Genomic DNA, 22549 nt, shown 5'->3' with positions numbered 1-22549 from the left:
TTTCTGACACCGAGATACAATTAAGAACAGACAATTCCTGACACTGTGCTGGTTCCTAAAAGACAGTTCCCCTCCGCTCTCTTTAAACACTAGCAGAAGGAGAAAATTCAGGGACGCACCTTGTCGGAATATTGATTTATACATGCAGAAGTAACACCTTAAACTGAAGAGCAGTTGGTTCACGTTTGCTAAATAACCTCTCACCACATTCCAGAGTGTTTGCAGCTTAGAGAATGAGGAGACGTGACTAGAAGTATTTTTAAAACAAAAAAAAATTTTTTTCCCTTCTAATAGAATCGTCTGTAGGGCCTCACATTTCACTCACAAATCCTCATCTCTACACTCCAGCGTTATCTGAAGTCCAGAAAATTGTTCTTGTATATAAACTAATTATGTTCCACCCGAAAACAAAAATACTGACTTAGAAGGTACTTTCAGAAGGGATGTTGAAAGGAGGGGCTCATTTTAGGATGAAGGGCATTACCTCTAAGAGCTGTTCTCTAAGCTGTTCTCTAATTACTGTTCGCTAAGCGTTTTGGATGGTTTGCCCAAGGCTGGATTCGCTGTGCTCTGGGTCCTCCTCCTGCCCGGTGCTCTCCTGTGTTTTCCAGGCTGGACTTCCGCCAGCTCCTGGAGGCCAGGTGAGACACCGTGAGCACCCTGACATACATGCCTGCTTCACAGTCTTGCTGTGTTCCATCAGGGAGAAAATAACTGCACGTTATTAGCAACTTGGGGGACATTTAAAAGGGAGCAGAAAAGCAATCGAAATGGTTTATTTGTTCCCTGAGTTCTCCTGAAGAGATAAAAAGAGAGAAGAGAAGGAGATAAGGCTGCCAGGGGACGCCAAGTGCCAGAAGTTTTGTTTGCAGTAGACTGACAGAAACCTCCCATCAGTCTTTCCAAAAGCTTAGGTGCCATTCCTCTTTGTCTTCAGGCACTTGAAATCTGGAAAGAGTGGACAGGAGTGAGTGAAAGAGATACTGAGACTGTCAGTGGCGCTACAGTGAGAGGAAAAATACTCCTGAAACTGCTAAATGGTACTGGAAACAATGAATCTCCCCCCAGCTCCACCCCCATAGAGCAAGTGATTTTCTACTCAATGTATCTGTTTACTTTAGGAATTCATTTGGCAGCAGACAGACCTGGGTTAGAAAAATAACTTTTTAAAGGCCACATACTGTAGAATTACGTTGTTAGGCAGTGTCTAGAATAGGCATCCATGGAGACAGAAAGTAGACGAATAGTGGCCTGGGGATGAGGGCTGGGAATGGGAGTGATTGCAAATGGGCACAAGGTTTCTTTTTGGGGTGATGGAAATGTTCTATAATTAGGTTGTTCTGACAGTTGCACAACTGTATGAATTTTCTAAAAATCATTGGAAAAAAACCAAGAAAAATAAATTTCAAACATGTAAGTACATATCGTTCTACATTTTTCAACAGCATTTTACATATAAGGAAATGAGGCTCAGAGAGTTGATGGGATTTGGAGCCCGAGTTCTGTCCTTATTTGATCCCTGCCACACGTTCTCCTAAGAGTTAACTACTGTGATGTGCAAAATTAGTAAATACTTTCCTTACTTACAAGGAACTTATACTCCTGTAGACAACAAAACAGGTAAACAAGGCATCTTTTTATGTAACGGTACAATGTGGCTTGGCACTGACACTTAGAAAACAGGGATGTGTGTAATGAGGTGCCAGTTGTACAGTACGGAGGAGACAATACGCTGTGGGTTAAAGATCAAGGTGATACTGAGCATTATCAGGGCACTTAGTGAGAATGAGGAGAAAAAAACTATTGAATCCCATTAGAGTAAGTATCACAGTGCATTCCTGTAGAGACACCAAGATGCATGTGGGACCTTTTGGGGGTAAAAAATGTTCTGCAACCTGATTGGAGTGGTGCTTATTATTGGTGTATACAGTTGTGAAGACACATTGAACTGTACACTTCATATCTGCATTTTATTATTTGTCAAGTTCTGCCTCAATTAAAAAAAGGCATGACGTTGCTAGTCAAGGCCCAGAAAAGAGCAAGGAAATGACTGGAGGAATCTCTGAGAATCTACCGTAGGAAGACAGACTGCAAAAGGGAGGGGGGTAGTTCTCATATTTAGAACATTGTTCTTGTGTCAGGACAAGCAACCCTAAAGCTTCTACCCTACGAGAGAGTAGACTAATAGAAAATGGCTTTGGAATCCGAGAAAGGGTGTCTGAATCCTGAGTTCTCACTGGCTAGCCACGTGGCCTGAGTCTGGGTTCTTCATCTATCCAAGGGGTCTCAGCATTGACCTTACATCAAGAGGTGTGGTGGTGAAGAGCAGGATCTTGCAGACAAATGTTCTGATTTAAAGGGAGACTGGAATATTTTGAGGAAATATCCCTCAACTTTGGAAACAGTATTGGGAGAGGATTCCCAGCATACATCAGTTCTGTTTCAAATGGAGCCCCAGGTCAACCTAGAACATCATGCTTCCATGATGAGGGTTTCAGTGCCTGAAATAACACTTTTTTTTAAAAACAGCTTTATTGAGATATACTTCACATACTAGAAAATTCACCTTCTTGAAGGATACAATTCAGTGGATTTTAGTAGATTCAGAGTTGTGTTAACCATCACCACTATCTAATTTTAGAATATTTTCATCAGCCCACAAAGAAACTCATACCCACTAGCTGTCCTTCCTCATCCCTCCTCCTCTACTGCCCCCCACCCCACCCTGCAACTCCCAGCCTTGGGCAACCATTAATCTGCTTTCTGTCTGTGTGGATTTGGCTGTTCTGGTTTATCCATGTTGTAGCACGTATCAGTGCTACATTCTTTTTTATGGCTGAATAATATTCTGTTGTATGACTATAGCATGTTTTGTCTAATTATTCATCAGTTGATGGAAATTTGAATTCTTTCCACTTTTTGGCCATTGTGAAAAATACTGCGACGAACATTCTTCTACAATTTTTTTGTGTGGAAATGTGTCTCCACTTTGGGGGGCGAGTATAAACCTAGGAGTAGAATTGCTAGGTCATATGAATCCTCTCTATTGAACATTTTGAGAAACTGTTAAACTGTTTTCCAAAGTGGCTGCACCCTTCAGAGCTGTGTGAGGGTTTCAATTTTGCCACATCTTCACCAATACTTGTTACTGACAGTCTGTTTGATTTAGTAGGGCCTGGACTTTAAATTCTTTTTTGTGGTGTCAGAGCATAGAGAAGTGCGTGGTCATTGGGGCCACATGGTGTTGGTGCCACCTTCCACTCATGCGTGCTAAGCCTTACCCTGGATTGGCCTTGTGACCTCTTCTCCATGTCTTCACCCACAGTCTGTCTTCATCCACAGACTGTCTTTATCCACATTTTCTCACACATGGGGGCTAAACTCAGATATCCTGTCTTTCATCAGAACAGCATGCTAATGTCCTCTGAGCCCTAAGGCTGTCTCAGTCTCCTCACAAAAGAAAGTATATAAGTCTAGCGGTCAGAGCAGTGCTTTTTCAGCGGCAAGAAAATAAAGGCTCTGATCAGTGTTTTCCACAATAAGAAAACCTAGTATTTATTGAGAGTTTATTAGGTGCCAAGTATGGTTTAAGTGCTTTAAATGAATTATCTTTTAGAGTGTATCACAACTCATGGAGGTGGGTAATATTAATCCCATTTTACAGAAGGGTTAAGTAACAAGCCTAAGGACACCAATAGTAAGTGGAGTCATGGTTGGATACACATCAGTTGAGTCCAGGCCCAGGGCTTTTATCTACTTGTGGTACTGTCTCTCATCATTAAATTATAATTGACTATGCTTAATGGGTCTGTTTATCTTCACTATTGTTTTTCTAGAAGCTAGTACAGTCCCTGACTCACAAAAGAGGCCTAATAAATATATGTTGAATAAATGAAAGAATGAAGGAATAAAAGTAATTTGCAGTATTGAAGGCCTCTTGTTCACAATTGGAAAGAACCTTAGCCACGTGTAAAACAAGTAGGTTTGCATGTGTGTATGCGTGCTCCCTCTCTTTCATCCTTTAATTATTTAAGTTCTTGTTTATCAGCAAGTCCTCATTCTTCTCCCTTATTCTTTAGTACAAATAGTACAAATGAATTGCTGACATTTCATCTAATTGCAGGGTAACAGATTGTAATGGATTAAAGATTTCACAATATAAACATTTGGCCTGCTCAAAGCGAGGCAGGAGTAAAGCGGAAGGTGAAAACATTTTATTTGAAGAAGTCACAAACAAGATAATAAAAAAAATTGTTCCAAAGCATATGATGAACCACCAGCAAAGATGACAGTGTAAAAGATCCAAATGTGTGGAATTGGAGGACAGGACAGAACGAGACATTCTCCTGCATTGATGACATTGCTTCCCACTCAAAATCCTCTTTGCTATTTCCATAATAAAACAACCAGATACAGGCAAGATTGCGCTTGTCTATATCATTTTTATCTTCTTTTGTTTTCTATTTGTTCCTATTTCAACTCCCACTCCTCACTTTACGCTCCTCCAATCTATATTCATGAAATCCATGCGTCTAAACCACTTTGCTTTATTTAAAATTTGACTGAAAACTCTCGCTCTTTATTCTTTAAATAAAAAAGAAAACTAACACCTACACTCGTTTCTATTAAAACAGATTTCCTTGGCACTACATGTATCCAGAACTTATATCTCTTGAAGATTTTTCCCATAGTGACCCATTTGAGAGACTATATAATGATGTTATTGCTCAAAACATGTTGGTCAGAGTCAGAATAGAAGTCTCACAAGAATGTCCACTTCATTACTTGATCATAATTAACTAAAGCTATTTTACTCAGTTGGATCATCTCCTTATAGGCCATACTTGGAAACAGCTTATGACCATTTCAATCAAACTTACCTTTTAAAGGCAGGCCACAACTGAGGACAGAGAAGACTATTGTATACTGAGAAAGACTTTTGCAGAGAGGGCCTGGAATTCAAAATATGTACCATATAGGCAGTGCATCTGGAATAGCTGGGTATCCTTCAGAGATGACTTCCTTGAGGGTGGTATGACTCATGCATGTTCGTAGAAGAAAATTTTTATTTTATTTTAATTTGTCCAACCGATTCACTTGGAAATACTTATTTAAGCACTTTGGATGTTCCAGGCACAGTGCCAGGCACTGGGGATAAGAAGATAAACAAGATTGGCAATATCCTCGGACTCACTGAGTGTTAGTCAATTAAGTAGCAATATGGCAGAGTAGAGAGGGGAATGGGTTTGGGAGTCGGACCTAGGTCTAAATCTTTATTCTGGTGCTTATCTTCTGGGTGCACTGGGCCAATTGGGATTGGCCAATCCCAAACAGGGATATGAAGAATGACCCCATAGGACTGCACCAAGGATTACCTGAGATCATGTGAGAAAAGCACTTAGTAGAGTGCTTGGTATGGAGGTGGGGCTGGCTTTCATATTCCAGCTCTTGTCCTTGGGAAGAACAAGTTTTACAAGCTTTATTTAGTGTCCTGAGTTTAGGTTGATCAGTCTGACATTGTAAGGGACAAACTGTCACTAAACTACTTCATTCAATCTTATTTCTCAGGATATCTGTTCAAGCTTTCACTCCACTTCTACCTGGGCCTGTCATTGGCGGTCTTAGCTCTGTCAGTTGGCTCTTGTTCACCTCTTAACTTTTGGAAGGCATTCTTAGTTTCCTTCTGCCTATTCAAATTCTACTCAGTTTTAAAGACTAGCTCACTTTTTTCAACTCTTCCATGGACCCTCCTTGTCCATACCTTTTCTTTGCGCCTAAAACATACGGTACCCTGTAATTTATACTTCAGATTTGGCTCTTTATGAAACTGCTTTTGCTAATTTTCATTATGAAATTTTGCTACTATTATTGACCGTTTCCCATATGTGAATCTTAATCTTCCATTCTATGCACTTACAGTGGTAATTTCACAGATATTCAATATATGTTTTGAATAAATGAATGGAAATTTATATTCTATTTAATGAATGTTTTTATTGGAAAGCAAAATCCCTCTGCCTTCATTAGATTCATCAGCAATCATGAGTGAATAATAACATGTTTGTGTTAATGAGTACCTTTGAGTTTTAGGGCTTTGTATCATGGACAGGAATTCATGCTAAGTATTTATGAAATATTATGAAGAAGAAACAAAAATGCCATAGCTATTTACTGTTTTTTTTCGTTTGCTGTGTTACATTTGCAGTGTATTATAATATTTGAGAGGGAAAATATATATGTAGATTTTAATCAGTTGAATGTTGTCAAAATTGACCAAATGTTGAAATTCCAAAATAAACAAGCCAAAGCTGAGGAAAAACTAATTTGTATCAGTTTGGTTTTGCTCTTTTTTTTTTGCATTTAAGTTGAGTTTATAGCTACACTTGGAGGCTAAAGAGACTGAGAGAGACTGTTTAAAGAAGATGGTATGGTGAAGTAGAAAGAGTGGTGAAGTAGAAAGACCGGTGTTTGAATTTTAGCTCTGGCATTGGTTGTGTGAACTTGGACAGACTACTTAGACTTTCCTGGGCTCAGGTTTGTTTTTCCCCTCATTTTGTAAAACAGATTTAATATGCTACTTTTGAAGAATGTTGTGAAGTTTTTTTGTGGGCACACAGTAGATTCTCAGTAAATAGTAGCTTTTATTATTATTGGTGTTGATAACTTAAGTAGAGAAGTTAAGGTAAGCTTTTAATAAGATGAATTTTGGAGACGAGGGAGCTGGGCTGGAAATCCAGGCCTCTGGGCGATGACAGCTGTGAAGGGGAGGGTAATGCAGTAGGTTAAGGTATGATAATGGGGCAACCATGGAAGGTCGTCAAAGGGCATTTTGAAAATGTCCAGGGTCTCTCCCTCCACTTAATTCTTTAGAGTCTAAATTTATTTTTTCTAGGGAATTCACAGTAAAAAAAAAAAAAAAAAAAAAAAGGGCTAACTAAAGAATGTCGCTTGCTGTCTGGTTCTACAAGGATTGAGTCAGCTACTGGAGTTGCTGACCTTTAACATACCCTGAAAGGAGCTCAGGGTGGAGATCAGGAATGAGGCACTCTGTGCTCTGGGAAAACTGGCAGAACAAGGCTTTCAGATAGTTAGATATTTTCAGGAGAAAATCTTATGAACCCAAATTTTCTTGCGTCTTCCCATACTTTAAAGCACTAAAATCATTAACTGAGATATCTTTTCCTCACGGCTAGTAGCAACCTTCTATAAAGATGCGCGTTTGATTGCCAAACCCCTTTGCCAAGATCACGTATATACTAACCTCCCCCCTTATGTCCTCCTGAGAGTTCCTTGGAGCTATCTGAGAGGCTGTCTCTGGGGCTGTAGTCCTCAGTTAAGTCCCCAATAAAACTGAAGCTCAAGTTCTCACGTTTTTATTTTAGCAGACAAATGATACCAAATTTTCATTTAGAATCTCAGTGAAGTGAGAATTTGTTTTCATCCATTTGTGCCTGAAAAGCCTTTTTAACTAGAAAGGCAATCAAATCACAGTCCCACACGCTAGAAGGATATTTCCAGTTATTTGTTCTTTCCTATGACGTTTTTAGAAACCACATCATGAAGCCGACAATACTTACTATGCATAGCAATACAGCTATAATTGGTGATTGAAATTCTGACCAAACTCAGATGCAAGTAAACCACAGCTATGGCCAAAGACATATGAAGAAATCAAATGCAACTCAGTTTAAACGGAAACTATTATGTTGCACGTACCACAAAATGGACACATAGATACTAAGTACACTAAAATATATCATGGTCTTAATATAATATTATTGAATTGTTTTATATCTATTATATTATAAATCTGACTAGCAACAAATATTCTAGATACAATAAACTTAGATTTTGTTCATATTCTTAGACTTCTCCTTGGAATCGATTCTTTCCCATTTCCCTCTGGGTAAATTTCCATGTTGCCAGCAGAGACTCAAATCAGAGCTTTAACTAAATCTTAACTTTAAATTAAAGTTAAATTAAGCTGAGCCACAAGCTCTCCTGCATCATGGAAACAGGATAAAAAGGTTTATAGAGAGGAAAGAGATCCTGAATAAGCCTTTACCCCTCACCTCCCCCCAAAAAATTAGTGAGAGAAACTCATCATTTTCGTGACCGTCAACAAAAACAACTAGAGTGATTTTGCTAAGCATCTATACTGCCTCCCTTTGATACAAAAAGACCGAAAAGACAAAAGGGTACTAAATCACTTTCAGTGTTTGGTGCTAAGATATTTTATTGACGGTTTTTCAGAATATTTTAGACTTCATTTGTAAAATAAGAACACAATAACTATAACGTGGACTTTAAAGTGGAAGTTTTGAAGCATCTCTCATGTATAATAAGCAACTCTGCCTCATTACTTCGAAAATATTTTTTTACACCTACTGTGTACTTGCCTCTGTGATTAAACTTGGTTTCACAGTTGGGAACAATAGATACGCTGCCTACAGTCCAGTGGGGAAGACAGACAATGAACAAGTAAAAATAAGTATACCTTCCTGGAATGCTGTGGGTCAAAATGAGTGTCTTTGTTGCATTTCTCTAATGTGATAGCTTGTGAGTGACAAGGAAGATTCTTACTGGCTTCCATATTAAAGTTCCTGCACTTAACCTTTTATAAGGATTTCGTTCAGGGCACTAATTTGTTGTGCGGAGATTCTTGGAGGGCGTGAGCTGCCATCTGACTGCTAAGTATACTTAGAAACAGTATCAGTTCTTTCATGATCCTTGGACAAAGGAGATGCCATAAGGAATAATGACTTGAACGCATTCCAAAGGAATATCAAGTAACTTATCATAAGCTTAAAAAAACTTTGGATTTTTGATTGAATATGTATTCTCCAAATGCTTTTCTGTGAATTAAATGTTTTTCTAACTAAGCTTAAAAATGTGAAATTTTCTTGCAAAATTGATTTTCTATTAAGGCACTAAAGTAGTTTCTCTTCCCTTCTGCTTGGGTCCTAATTAAATTATGTCCCAACTTGTTTTAATTCAGCAATCAGTTTTTTCCCCATTTGTACTAGATTACAGAATCTCATTTAAAAATCACTCTTTAACGAATTCTACACAAAGCAGAGGTGATGGACATTTTCTAATGGAGACAAAATAGTACTGGTCAAGTTATGAGACAGACTCCTTAAAAAAAAAAAGGGATCCAGTTGCATTCTGGTGGTATTTTATGCTATTTTTAAGGATTAAAAAGTAGTAGTGGAAGGCATAGGGATGAAAAATTAGGGACAAATGCTAAAATAAAAAGGGTCTAAATGCTTTGAAGATGTACTTGATGCTGGGGTACAGGACTGATACAGTTGCTGCAATGATCATAAATAAAATTCATTAAGAAAGAAAATGGAGTCATAGCTATTGATCATAACATTTGAAGTAATTAAGTGAAAATATTAAATGAATGGATTACTCCAAATGTCTGGAGCTTGGCTTCAGGTTTGACTTACGGATGACATAAATATTCTTGAATGATTAAAATGAAGAAAATCTTAAAAATTCACCAGGTAGCCTGAGGCTATACATGTTAGAAGCCTTTTGCGAATGGAAGAACTGTATATACTGATTATAAAGGATGATGTTTGAGGCCTTAACCTGAAAAGGGGGAAAATTAAGACAATGGTTTTATGCGTAACCATCTCTTGGAACTCATAGGACTTCTGTTTTAAAGAGACAAAAGGAAGAGAAAGGTTCAGCTGTCTTGCAAGGTCAGATTCCATCTTCATCTGTTAGGAGGTGGAAAGAGAGTGGATTATCAGTCATGCAACATTAAAAAAAAAAAAAAAAAAAAGGCAAGTGAACCTAAACTACTAGTAAGGGGACTTGGATTGCGTTAGTCATAAAAACGTCATCAAGTCAGATTGGAAACTTCAGCAGAGAGGTTTTCTCCAGGGGCTAGAATCTAACAATGGGACTTGTGTGCTTGTTGAAGCTCTTCTGGCCTAATTTCTCTCTTCAACACCACCTGTGTTTCAAACATGTGCTAGTAACTTTTAGATAAGGCTCCTTTCCAGTTTCTCCCCAATTGTTCGCATATTTAATTGCTCACTAAGATAACACATAATCCTTTAACTTACATAATTGCTTCATCATCTTATAACTTTTATATTTTTTAACTTTCAACAACAAAGCCTACCCCATGCTATCAAAACCCTGGGGTTGGATCCTAGTGGGCTGTATTTAACCTGTTTAAATCCAAGTCTCTCCTTGAACAGACTATTAATGACTAGCGGTTCAGTTTCTAGATTCCAAAGCTGTTTCTAGATTCCAAAGCTGGATTCCTTTTTCTCACTTTCTTTGGTATCTTTCACTCATTATGACATTAAAAACAAGATTTAACACTTTAGAGGAAAGAAAACAAAAATCTTAAACAAAATTGCTCATATAAAATGGAAAAAGAATTTTGTTTGAAACCGTGAGAACTAAAGTCAATCTAAGACTTCAGTTTATTCAAACAACTATAATTTTCTCTAGTTAATGAACAGTAGCATGAAAAGAGAGCACGTATCAATGAGAAGTAATTCTTTAGACATAAAATGTAATTGGAATTTTATTTATTAGGAGAAACTCTATACCTGAATCTAGTCATCCAGAGATACTTTATAAGCTAGACATCTGTTTTATAAGGTTTCCTATATCATGATAAAAGGAAATAGTCACTCAACTGAAAACCAAAAATTATTCCCATGTAGATACCAAAGAGGAAAAGCTCCAGAGTTTAAAAGTACAGTTATAGAATTATTTCCCATTAAAAATCTCCAGAGACATTCAGTAAGTACAGTGGTGGTGAGGAAAAGAATAGAGCAATACACATAGAGGAAAAAGAGTAGAACAAACAGGGAGATGAAAGCACAAGAAAGAAAGGACACAAAAAAGATTGGTCAAGAAGAAAGAATGGGAGATCTCTTGCTTGTTGAATATGTCAAATAGCAGGCTCCATGCTAGGTACTTTATACTCTATCCTATTTAATCTGTAAAATAAGATAATGTTAGACCACTTACTAGATTAAAAAAAAAATACTGAGGTTTAGAGAGCATAAGTGACTTGTCTAAGGTCTCTGAGCTAGTAAATGGATCTGTAGGGATTGAAACCCAGGAGTGTTTGATCTTAAAGGCAAGACTTCTACTAGAAATCAGTCTAGCTGGCAATAAGCAAGGCAAAAACTGGAGTGAGGGAGGAAAATGAGACAGCATTAAACTCCATGAAAGCAAGAGCAGTGTCTACCCTTTTCACATTTTTTTTTTTTTTTAACATCTGGCACAGTTCTAGGAATATAGCAGTACATAATAAACATTTGCATGGTGAATCATTTTGAATAAGTTGGATCACAAAAAAAATCTTTCATAGGGAGAGAAGATGAGGAGGAAGAAAGTTATGAAAGAGAGAAGACGGGCAAATCAAGGGGTGAGAATAAAAACGTGATTCTTTTTGGGCAGTCTACCTAAACTTGTAGCTTCTAGCGTCAAACCTGTCAGCTTAGTGTCAAGTATCAAACTCTGCCCGTATTCAAAGAATTTTTTAAAGAAGAAAATGGCTTGATGGATCACATTTCCTAACACAGACAAAAATATTTACCAACTTTTCAGAAGCCCAGGGGTGTAGTCTTGGAATCCCATACCACTTGATAGTGACCAGTTGGAGGGGAGGGACACGAGCCATGCCCTCCGGACAGGTGGGCTTGTGAAGGACAAGTGGGTCCTATCTGGATACTCAACCAAGAAGCCAACCAATAATCAGTTAACAAAAACATATCAGTTAATAAATACTTGTTATGGTCCCACCCTACCCCCCAGCCACAAGGAACTTACAAATATGTCAATAAAATATAAAAATTCAATGAAACAGCTCACTACTTTGTTAAATGACTAGCAACATTGTGATTAAAGGATTAAATGTTTTTCACACAGATGTTGCATTTTAATATAGATATTGGTCTACTCATAGGGAAGAACTACTTAAAAAAGTTGTAAAACTTGAAAACTCCATATTATCCTTGGGTGCTTCTATCCACAGGGGTGGTAAATCTATTTCAATATCCAAGAATTTAATTTTGACTAAACTTTTTCCTTCCAAAGAAAAAGCAGAGCTTAACTCAAATAATTTTGACTCTTTTTTTTTTTGTTTTTTACAACCAAGTAATAATTTTAGAGCACTAATAAAATTCAATTTCAGTATAGTAATAAATAAACCTGTTCTAAAACCTCACTTAATAATAATAATGGTCACAGAAAACCTTAGGTTGAAAGGATTCCCAGGTGATGCTCTTGGCTGAGTTTCTCTGAAGGCTTGGGTTACTTTCTGATTTCCCTGGCGGCCCCAAAGTGACCCCACCTTACAGAATCCAAGGTGTCTAGTGATCCTAAATGACAAAGGCTGTTGGCAATCCCTTGGGTAATTATAAACCCATGTTAGGAACCAAAAAATGGTTGGAAAAGGAGTTGCTTTAGGAATTCAGAGAAGCTAAGAGTTGTTTGCTTTTCTGGTATTGGCCTGTTGAGACATTGGCTCAGAAAAGCACTAGTGTCAGACTGGCATAGCATAATCAAATAGGATTGACTATTATGCAGTTTAAATGCACTAAGGATACTGAAATTCCCTTTTTTAAATCACAGAAAAATCCTGGGCTAACCTATTAAAACTGGGGCAAAACAATGTGAAGAATACTGTAAAAATGTGAGTCATTTAAAAAGGGGATTTAATATCTGCCTTTGTGAATTTTATTTGATGTTTTACCCATTGTGCTCTGATATCTTTAGGAGAAACAATGAACTGTCTGTGATATGCAGCAATAATCAAGCAAAAAGTGCCATTTCATCTCTATTTAATAGCTACATAATCTATGTAGAAAACATAAAATCTTTGTGGAAAAATACAAAGGATAAGATGACTTTTCACTGTCCTTTTAAAGAAGCAGATGTGTGTGTGTGTGTGTGTGTGTGTGTGTATGTAATATTTTCTAAGCTTTTAGAAGTGGTGTGTGTGTGTCTGTCTGTCCTCCCAACCCCGGGGAATTATCTGTAGACCTGCACAAATCTTTGTTTTCTTTCAAATAAGACCCAGAAGATCAGTATACTTTTTTACGAGGTTATGCAATCCCCTGACCCTGTTTTGCCAGCTGTCAGCAGCTGGAGGGCCACATCACTCACGTCACCCCAGCACCTCTCAATAGGTTAGTATGAGAGTAGCAACTGGCGAGTACAGCTTGTCATATTAGAAATGCTAATGTTTTTCTTACCTCTTCCTTCTCTGCACTTTGCAGATCACGCCACTCTTCAGTTACGTGACCGAAATCCACTGTATTCATGGGGACTTTAAATTCCCCAATGATGTCATGCTTGGAGAAACGATCAAAGTCATAGACAGCCATCACCAGAGTTTTGCCACCCAATTCCGAATACGGCACCTAAATAAAAAGATGAGGACAAAATATCTGGTCACAAAAAATGCTTAAAACATGTTACCTGTTTATAATCTTTAATTTTAATATTTATATTGGATAAACAGAACAGGGAGATACTTGTGCTTTCAGGTTTTTTTCCCTTAAATTGAATCATTTAACTAACTGCTTGGGTCTTAAATTACTTGGGAGAAAATGAGGACTTACCATAGTGATTTATCACTTTATCCCAAAGTTCTAGAAGCTGTTAGTATTATTAATAATAGCTCATACTATTAGTCATGCTAGAAACACTTCAAGATTAATATAAGAATAAGCCAAGCCAATTGCACTTGACTATATAAATAAGTTTTTCTTGTAGAATATTTTGTTGTTATTTTTATGATAAGTTATACTGTCAGGGTGCAACTTACTCAGGGGTAGATAAGTTGTTTCAAAAGTTCTATTAACTTTCATTTTTAAAAAAATTTTTATTGGAGTATAGTTGATTTACAATGTTGTGTTAGTTTCAGGTGTACAGCAAAGTGAATAAGTTATACATATACATATGTCCACTCTTTTTTTAAAATAAATTTGTTTATTTTATTTTTGGCTGCGTTGGGTCCTCGTTGCTGCGCACGGGCTTTCTTTTAGTTGTGGTGAGTAGGGGCTACTCTTCGTTGCGGTGTGTGGGCTTCTCATTGCGGTGGCTTCTCTTGTTGCGGAGCACGGGCTCTAGGTGCGCGGGCTTCAGTAGTTGTGGCACACGGGCTTAGTTGCTCTGCTGCATGTGGGATCTTCCCGGACCAGGACTCGAACCCATGTCCCCTGCATTGGCAGGCGGATTCTTAACCACTGCGCCACCAGGAAAGCCCCCCCACTCTGTTTTTAGATTCTTTTCCCATATAGGCCATTACAGAGTATTGAGGAGAGTTCCCGCTCTTTCAGGCCATTTGGATGTCATAGTTTAACGGAGCAGTGATATATGAACAGGCATGCTAGGAGTCTGCAAGGATTGGCATGAAATTCACAAGGTGCCTCACCTATTCCTTAAAATAATTTACTGATTGACAGGAGCTGACTAGAAAATTGCTGTTTTGAATATCAGAGATGCATTATAATCTAGATCTTGAAGTTCATTCTTAGGTATGACACTGTTTAGGATGAGCAGTGGCAAAAGGCCAAGAACTGATGAATTCTCCAGCTGTTCAAATATAACTGGGACAGATGCTATGGGTTGGGATATTTATTAGTGACATTTTTAATATTCAGAGAAAGCAGGGCAATCCAAGTAAGCTACACTTCAGTAACTGGGAAGAAATGCCTAATTAAGAAATTGTTTAGACTTGTATTGAAGGTTTGATCAATTTTCAGACACTTGCTATTATTTTATCAGTGTAAATAGTTGTGTTATGCTCCAGCAAACATTTCTCAATTAACTCTGTATATTAAGAAGGAAAGGAGAAGGAAGAATATTTGACTGCAATATATACAAGAAATTTTGGTTTTTCCAAAGAGTTTTTATGTTATATCATTTGTCATCTATTTGGAATCAGATTAAAATACTATGATTAAAAACTAGGCACAACACATTTTCCACTTTAGAATGAAAAAATAAACCCCTCCAAAGAGCCAATTTTGAAAGGAAGAAATAAGGAATTTTAGAGTAGGGATGAACTCTTGAAAGTTTCATCTTATTTCTGAAATCTCTCTAGATTTTTTGGTGATTGTACTGAAATGGCATTAGTCAAAAACTTGAGCTTGAGGTCAGACAGGTCTGGGCCTGGGGTCCCCCTTTTTCCAGCTGATGGCCCTGGGACAAGTAAATAAACCTCAGCTTTTTCATCCATCAAAAAGTGACGATAACTGTGTCTATTCCACAGGGGCTGGTTGAGGCCAAATGAATACATGTAAAGCATTTAGCACAGTGCTGGTACACAGTAGGCACTTAATAAATATTTACTGTTTGAATGATGAGTAGCTCTTTCAAATGGTAGTTTGTTGTGGAGAAAAGAAGGAGCATTTCATTTGGGGCATGCCAAGTTCATGTTCAGTGGATTTGAACTCAATTTTAAAGCCAATCCTCTTTAAACTGTTTTGCTTCCATTCCTGTATCATACAGCCTATTGGCATTTAAGATGCACAATCTACAAGGTCTACAAGGAAAAATTAACTAGTTCTCTAGAAACGGTGGTATATTTCTCAAATCTATCAAAATATATTGTACTTTGGATTGATTTATGATGTGATCAACACTCCTGAAGTAAAATGGAACCTATTAAATTTTATAGGCAATTTCAAAATCTCAATGATTATAATTCTTGAAGTTATAGACATTATAAAAATTATTAGCAATACACTTTTTTAAAAGAAATAACATAGATAACTCAAAACAAAAACAAAGCCCCACAGTATTTCAGATAATTTAAGAATGTGCTGACTAAATTGTGGTTAGAAACTACTGACCTAAATTAAAATCAGTACATAGTCAAATAGAAGGATTGTAATTACCTTTTGCAATATTTTTTTGTTTTGTTTTGACTGTATGTCCTGTGGTATATTGACCCTAATGATTAGTTCTTCATAAGCTGGTTTTTACTGCTACTCTACATTAACTATCTGGGTTTAGAAAAGTACAGATTTTAAACAGAGTTGCTGACAGTATATGAGGGATTTTTTTTTTTTTTTGTCTTAAAAACTCAAATATTAGAGTGAATAGAAAGATACCGTTCTTTTACAAAATTGGAAACAAGGTTCATGAGAATGACTCATGCCCTCAGTTTCATCCATTTATTTCATACCAGGATGTTTGCTAATGTCAGGTGCATGCTATCGCGAAGGCTGACTGGTAGACAGGTGATTCTGAATCTGCCCCCTGGCATATTCACAGACATGTATTGTTTTAAGTAATGCATTTCAAAAAATTTCACGTGTTTTTTGTTTTTTTTTGTAAATTTATTTATTTATTTTTGGCTGAGTTGGGTCTTCGTTGCTATGCATGTGGGATCTTCCTGGACTAGGGCTTGAACCCATGCCCCCTGCATTAGCAGGCAGATTCTTAACCACTGCGCCACCAGGGAAGTCCCTCATGTGTTAAACATATCTACCAAAAGACTGTTTTTATGCATGACTTCAGGATGAGGACTATATGCAGAGATGCCTGAGACCTGCCAAGCACCTTTTCCTGCTGAGTTATTATGTGGCCAGAATTCCTCTTTGTTACTGCTTGTTAATTGAGGTGTCTCAACAAGATGAAGAACACCAGGGAAGAGCCAAGAGTAAGGGAAAAATGCTAGAGATGGAAAAAAACAATAGGTTCATATGCTTTTTATTGGTGGGTTAAGCAGAATGTTTTAGAATACTCAAGTTGCCCCTGTACACAAAAAATTTTGCAACGAGAGTTAACACCTCATTGTACCATTTAAATAATGTTGCATAGCTTACTTTATTCTGTGGTCGTGATTTATTTTCAGGAACTTGGAAACCTGGAAAAGGTTTATAATTCTTTTGGCTTTATTTTAGAGAGGGGGAAACATTCAGGTCCACAGACACACTTGAAGCTGAACTCACTTTTTAGATACGAATGATATCCTAGTTCTATCCCAGTCCATATTTTTTTTCTGAAATAGCTGAGCTGAATCCTATTTGGACCAAATTTTAATGCAATATAGAGTCCTCATTACATTGAAGGTAAGAATCTTAAATATTCTGAATAGAATCATTTGTGAGTCTCTGAACAAGTGGTCAAGTGGTCTCTATATGTGTCAGGATGAGATCAGTCTGTTATCTAGAACAACAGAGGACAAGTTCATTAGTAAGTACAAAAAAAAAATTACCTTGAAAGTAAATTGCTCGTTGAAGACAGGATTAAGGGTCTTTCGGTGGACTTTTGTCTCAAATTTCTTCTTTTTATCTGGCAGCAGAAACACCTTCACATAGGGATCAGATGTGCCCCCCATGTCTAAGGCGGGCAGCTCGGCAGCCTGGATGATTCCTACCAGCAGCTGAAATGAGAGGCAGGATACAGCAAACACTGGCATTGGTGGACATGTTGGAAAAGATTGATGTGTTCACACTGCTGCATATTGTGATTTTTTTTCCCTTTTGTTCTTTGCTTTTAATAAACTTTTATTCTCTTCTGAATCGGAACACAGAAGGCAAATGAAGTGAGCTACATAGACTTCAGAAACCCAATTATGACAGATGCAGGCTCTAGGAAGCCTGGTTTTAAACACAAAAGAGGCTTTTAAAAGGTTGCTGATTACAGTTAAGTATGGAATTCATATTTGCAAAAGGGTTGCAATCAAATAACTTTCCAGTTGCTAAAAGCCCTCGTGCATTATTTTTCTTTCCAGGGCATGATTTGTAAGTGGAAAGAAACTGTTAAACAATCACAAGCTTGTAATTATAAAGTAGGAAATTCTTATTTTGAACCAAAGCCTCAGAGCAGCTAAATAGAAATTTTCTTAGAATTTGGTAGCTTTTTGAGATAAAAATAAGATTTTCAAGTTTCTATCATATTTGACCTTTACTTGTGTGCTGGCTCTTTCTTGTTTTAACTTAGAGTAAAATGATTACTGTATATTAAATTCTGTGTTAAATATAGGACATGGGGTCAAAGAAATATAATTTTAGCTTCATATAAAGGAAGGGGAGATTACAGTTATTGTTTTTAATGCTAAGTGACTAAGTTTCTGATATTTTTCAAATACAGCAGAAATCTCTGCATTTCTTCACGTCTGGTTTTCTCAGTGATACATTCCTATCTCTTATTTTGAATGCGGGTATTGGCTGGCACTGATAATGTTTTTGCAAAGGAAACAGAAGGTGTGAGCAGACTATTCTGATGCCCTGCCATCAGACATGCTGTGTCAACAGACTGGTTTAGATCCATATGGGAAACAAAAGTAGACTCCCTTATTGTTATTCAAGGTATATACTCTTCAGAAAATGCAGTCACATCATAGCTGTTCACCTCAGGGTCTGAAATTTTGAGTCTGTACCTTTTTCACCAATAGAGTGGAAAAGCAAGTCACCTCCTTGAAAAAGTCACATCCACTTTCTACAAAATGGACCCACCATGTGCATAAGTGCACTTTGGCTAGTTGACTCAATTTTTAACCTAGACCAATACCCTTAAAGGTTGTTGTTTCCATGTTAATGCTTCAATATCTTTGTGACTTCATCATACAACGGTAGCAATAAGAATGCTGGATTGTAGGCATACAAAATGTAGACAGATGGTCAAAGAATGGTTAAAATAGACATCAGCTTATAAAGACATGATTAGTAAAGCAAACAGTTTGCCAAGTTGGTATTTGGAATTTGCCTTTGGATAGCAATGTGAATAAGCAAGATTATATTCTCTCCTCACTTTTTGTAATACTTTTTCTTTGGGGCAGGGAAAGCACTAGTGATATAGCCTAAACTCTTTCAAACTTGATCATCTGTACTTTAAAGATTTGGAGGTATCTTGTTGATAGAGGTGGAGTTACTTCTCCCAGCCCCCCCTCTGACTTCTGCTTGAGAGATAAGTATCACATTTCTCTCCACCATGAAAGGTTCTTAGAGGACTTTTAGGATTGTCTTTTAGTTTTGGTAAGCAGGTGTGTATATTTGATTACAGCCTTATCTACGAAATTCCTCAGACTTTATCTTCCATGACTCATAGGAATCATTTTATAAATCAGATTAGCGGAGAACATTTGGAAAAATAAATGCATACTATTAAAACAATTTATCAGGTAGAATACCCTAGATCCTCTGAATGAAATACCTTCTAAAATGGGTTTGCTAGAAAAGGAAGAGTAAATGCATTCAAATTATATTTGAGTAAAAAAAATTCAGTGCTGTATTCTTAAAAATACTACCTTATAAAATGATACTTAGAGTACTCAAAGCCAACGTAGAAGTTTCAAAATTATGACTAACCAAGATGAGATCCACTAGATTTCTACTGGAAAATATGAAAGTAGAATAAATTAGTAGAAAACTGTTGGCTACATATATAAAGGCAGGTTATATTTCTGGAAAAGATGTTTTGTGTTAAGATAATGTAAGTTGACCTTGACCTTCTGTAGAATATATAAATAATAGGCAGTTTTGCTCTCAACCAATCCCTAATGATCAAATTTTGGTAGCAGAGATAAAAATGACCTCAAATGCCCTATTTAATTAACTAGAAATGGTATACCTATAATTCTGTATAAATCCATACCTATTAGCTTGTATCTGTAACCAACATGTAGTTTTCTGGAATGTATTATAAAATAATGAGCTAGGGCTGTAATGAAGCTAATTAAATACAATTATTTATTATATGGTGGTACGTTTCAATATGTTCTTTTTGAGGAACCCTCTGGACACTTCAAAAAGTGAAGACATTATTTGAACAGTCAATTCCTAAATAAAGTCCAGAATTTCTGCCATTGTTTAGAGCTCACAGTATTACTGACTTTGGACATAAGTCACCGAAGCTGAGTATTGATGTTTGATTTATTTATTGTTTATTCTTCATCAAACTAGACATAATTAACACATGCTGCATTAGGTAGTAACTGTATTTACATCTATCAAGTTCTTCCCACCCCGAAAGGTCAGTGAACTGATCAAACTGGAGAGATTTAAAGCTCTCCTAGCTGGAAAAGAACTGTGTCTTATAGATTTTTAAGAGCCTGATCTCTAACTCAGCTAATTCTTATCTAGCTTTTAAATTTCTTGAACAGTTCAGAAGGTAAAGAGACATCTTCATCAAAGTCATGGATCCTAGAAGGTCTTTTTAGGTAGAGACTGTTTTTAAACATTTACCTTTGAGCTACCATTATAACAGGCAGTTAATAAAAGCTAGCTAGTATTATCATTCATCTAGGTGGCACTTCACGGCTTTTAAAGCAGGAAGGACTGTTTTGATACAACCTTTAGTTCCTTGTCACTTTTCCGGAAGCAGGGCAGCATGCAAAGGCACTAGAAATCAAGTTGATGGTCTTTCTACTTTTCTAGAGCTGTTAACTCATTTGTGCTAGGAGGTTTAGCCAGTATCATATTATATAAGGCATTCTTGCCATTGAAATTCATGGAAAGTCAATTTTTTAATCTTTGATTCCTCATCAAATGGTTAATTTTTGTTTGAAGACTTTGGCTTAATTGGTGGTCTAACTCAAAGGTCCCTTGCCCTGTTTGGAGCTAAATCCATGAATTCCAAGGAAGACTGTTGTAGCTCAGCCTGAGGGATCTGTGATTGGGAGCTCTCAGAATCAGACTGATGGCTTCAAGTTAATTTGTATTCCGCCTGCCTGCTGTAAGTGCCATAAGTAGATGTAATCGGCTGAACACTGTGGATTCTAATTACCAGAAGTTAAATTAGCAAGTAGGGGACCGCCTGTACTTAGAAATTATTTCATCAATAGCTTTGATAATTGCATTTTCCCCTCGTAGCAAACCTAATGTTTTAAGAAGTATCTTGTTTCAATTTCTAGTTGGTAATTTCAGAAAACGTAATGGAATTACAAGACATTTCTCCCCTCAGACCTGGTTATTCTGGAAATCATAATCCAGTGAATATTGAAGTTTTCCCAATTTCTCCTCTTCTTTGGGTTCTTCTTTTTCTTCCCCATCAGTCAATCCAGTTTCAGCATCGTCATCCTTCAGGGCCTATGAGTAGGGAAATGGATTATATGTGAATTCAAATGAATTTTCATCAGAACTCAAATGACACTGGGCCTGTGGTTATACTTCCAAGCTGTTAGAAGCAAGCACTGAGATGCTGGAAATCTCCATTTGTCTGACACACATTCACATCTGCTGCTTACATATTTTTTTTAAAATTCCATTTGTGCACGGAATTTTTTCCCCCCAATCAGCAAGCAACATGGAAGCAATGGAAATAGCCCCTCAGAATATTGCAAGCAAAAAATGTAAAGTTGTTGCGAAGAAAACATCAACTTTGTGTTATATTTGGCTCTGATAAAATCGCTTCTTTCGGAGGTATGATAAACATGCTATTAACCAGGCCAGTTTTCACATTCATGTAGTTTAAAAGAGATCTTAAGCATCATGTAAAACACCCTTGTTACATGCAGTGGAGTAATTTGTATGAAATGGGTGGCCTTTTCTTGCCTTGTTTCCTATGAAAAAGATAGTTGAGTAAGTGATTCTTAGAAAATTGTAATTTCCTGTGTTTTGTGTATACATTTGTAATGGTTATGGGAAAAGAGGAAAAAAAAAAAACATGCCACCAGCAAATGCATGTTTAGAGAAAAATCTACCCCAGTTCCAGTTTAAGTTTACTGTTTTACTTTCATTACAGCTCCACAGAAAGCTAGGCTGAATTAAATTGACTTACGGGTCTGTTTGATACCAAAAGGTAAAAGGAGTTAATGTTTGCAATTCTGTCAAACTGAAATTTGTATAAAAATTAATTTTGTGGTAACAAGCAAAAATCATGGCACAGAATTCTCAAAATTCAGTTTGAACCAATTGAACGTTCCTGATAACCTAAAACTTAAGTGTAATATAAATTGAAATACTAGAAAGCTCATAATTTCATAAAATTCATTCAAATGTTCCTCTTTATTAAAAATTATATAACGTATTTTCCCAATAAATGCAAAAAGTTTGCTCAAAAAAATCAAAGGTTATAAAGATTATAAATATTAGAAATTTTGTTTCTAGGGGGTGTGCATTCTTGATTTAAAGAATTAGAAAAAAATTAGAAATCTATAAGTAGTTATTATTCGAAATGAGAAATGATAAAACGTTACGTTTTCCTGAACACTATTGAGGTTGAAAATTTAAAAACCTTTATATGAACCATTTGTATTATTTCTTCTGGGGACTACCTGTGTAATAATCTTTTGTATAATATGTATATATAATACATCCTTTGCTAATTTTTCTATTGTGTTGTTTGCCTCTTAGTGATTTGTAGAGACTCTGTATTTTAGTGGTCTCAATCTTTCTGTTGTTATATACCACAAATATTCTCTCCTAGGTTTTGGTTATGGCATTTTCATTGCCTTTCTTTGTGTGTGTGTGTGTTACTATAGAATCTCACAAAACTGAAGGTAAGACATATGAGTGGTAGGCTTTGTATCTCTGACAAAGCAAAAGAATTATTCACTCCTGTCAGTGATCAAATTAAACCTGAGAAATCTTCTAGAACTCAAATG

The 22549-nt window shown here is 36.7% G+C and overlaps 1 protein-coding gene across 2 annotated transcripts in view; it reads right to left on the bottom strand.

Moving 5' to 3' along the window:
- SYT1 (synaptotagmin 1) overlaps positions 1-22549 on the bottom strand; it is a 192943-nt gene that overhangs the window by 118090 nt on the left and 52304 nt on the right. Inside the window, exons 3-5 of one of the 2 annotated variants that reach the window (XM_068560579.1) lie at positions 20910-21032; positions 17219-17386; positions 13242-13409 (exon numbers count right to left, since the gene is read on the bottom strand). In XM_068560579.1, coding sequence (XP_068416680.1) covers positions 13242-13409; positions 17219-17386; positions 20910-21032 — 459 coding nt within the window. The remainder of the gene's footprint in view (positions 1-13241; positions 13410-17218; positions 17387-20909; positions 21033-22549) is intronic. The other variant, XM_068560580.1, reaches the window with a different exon arrangement.

The sequence above is a fragment of the Eschrichtius robustus genome, chromosome 13, assembly GCF_028021215.1.
Source record: "Eschrichtius robustus isolate mEscRob2 chromosome 13, mEscRob2.pri, whole genome shotgun sequence".
NCBI classification, from domain to species: domain Eukaryota; kingdom Metazoa; phylum Chordata; class Mammalia; order Artiodactyla; family Eschrichtiidae; genus Eschrichtius; species Eschrichtius robustus.
This window is presented reverse-complemented; position numbering and strand designations above follow the sequence as displayed.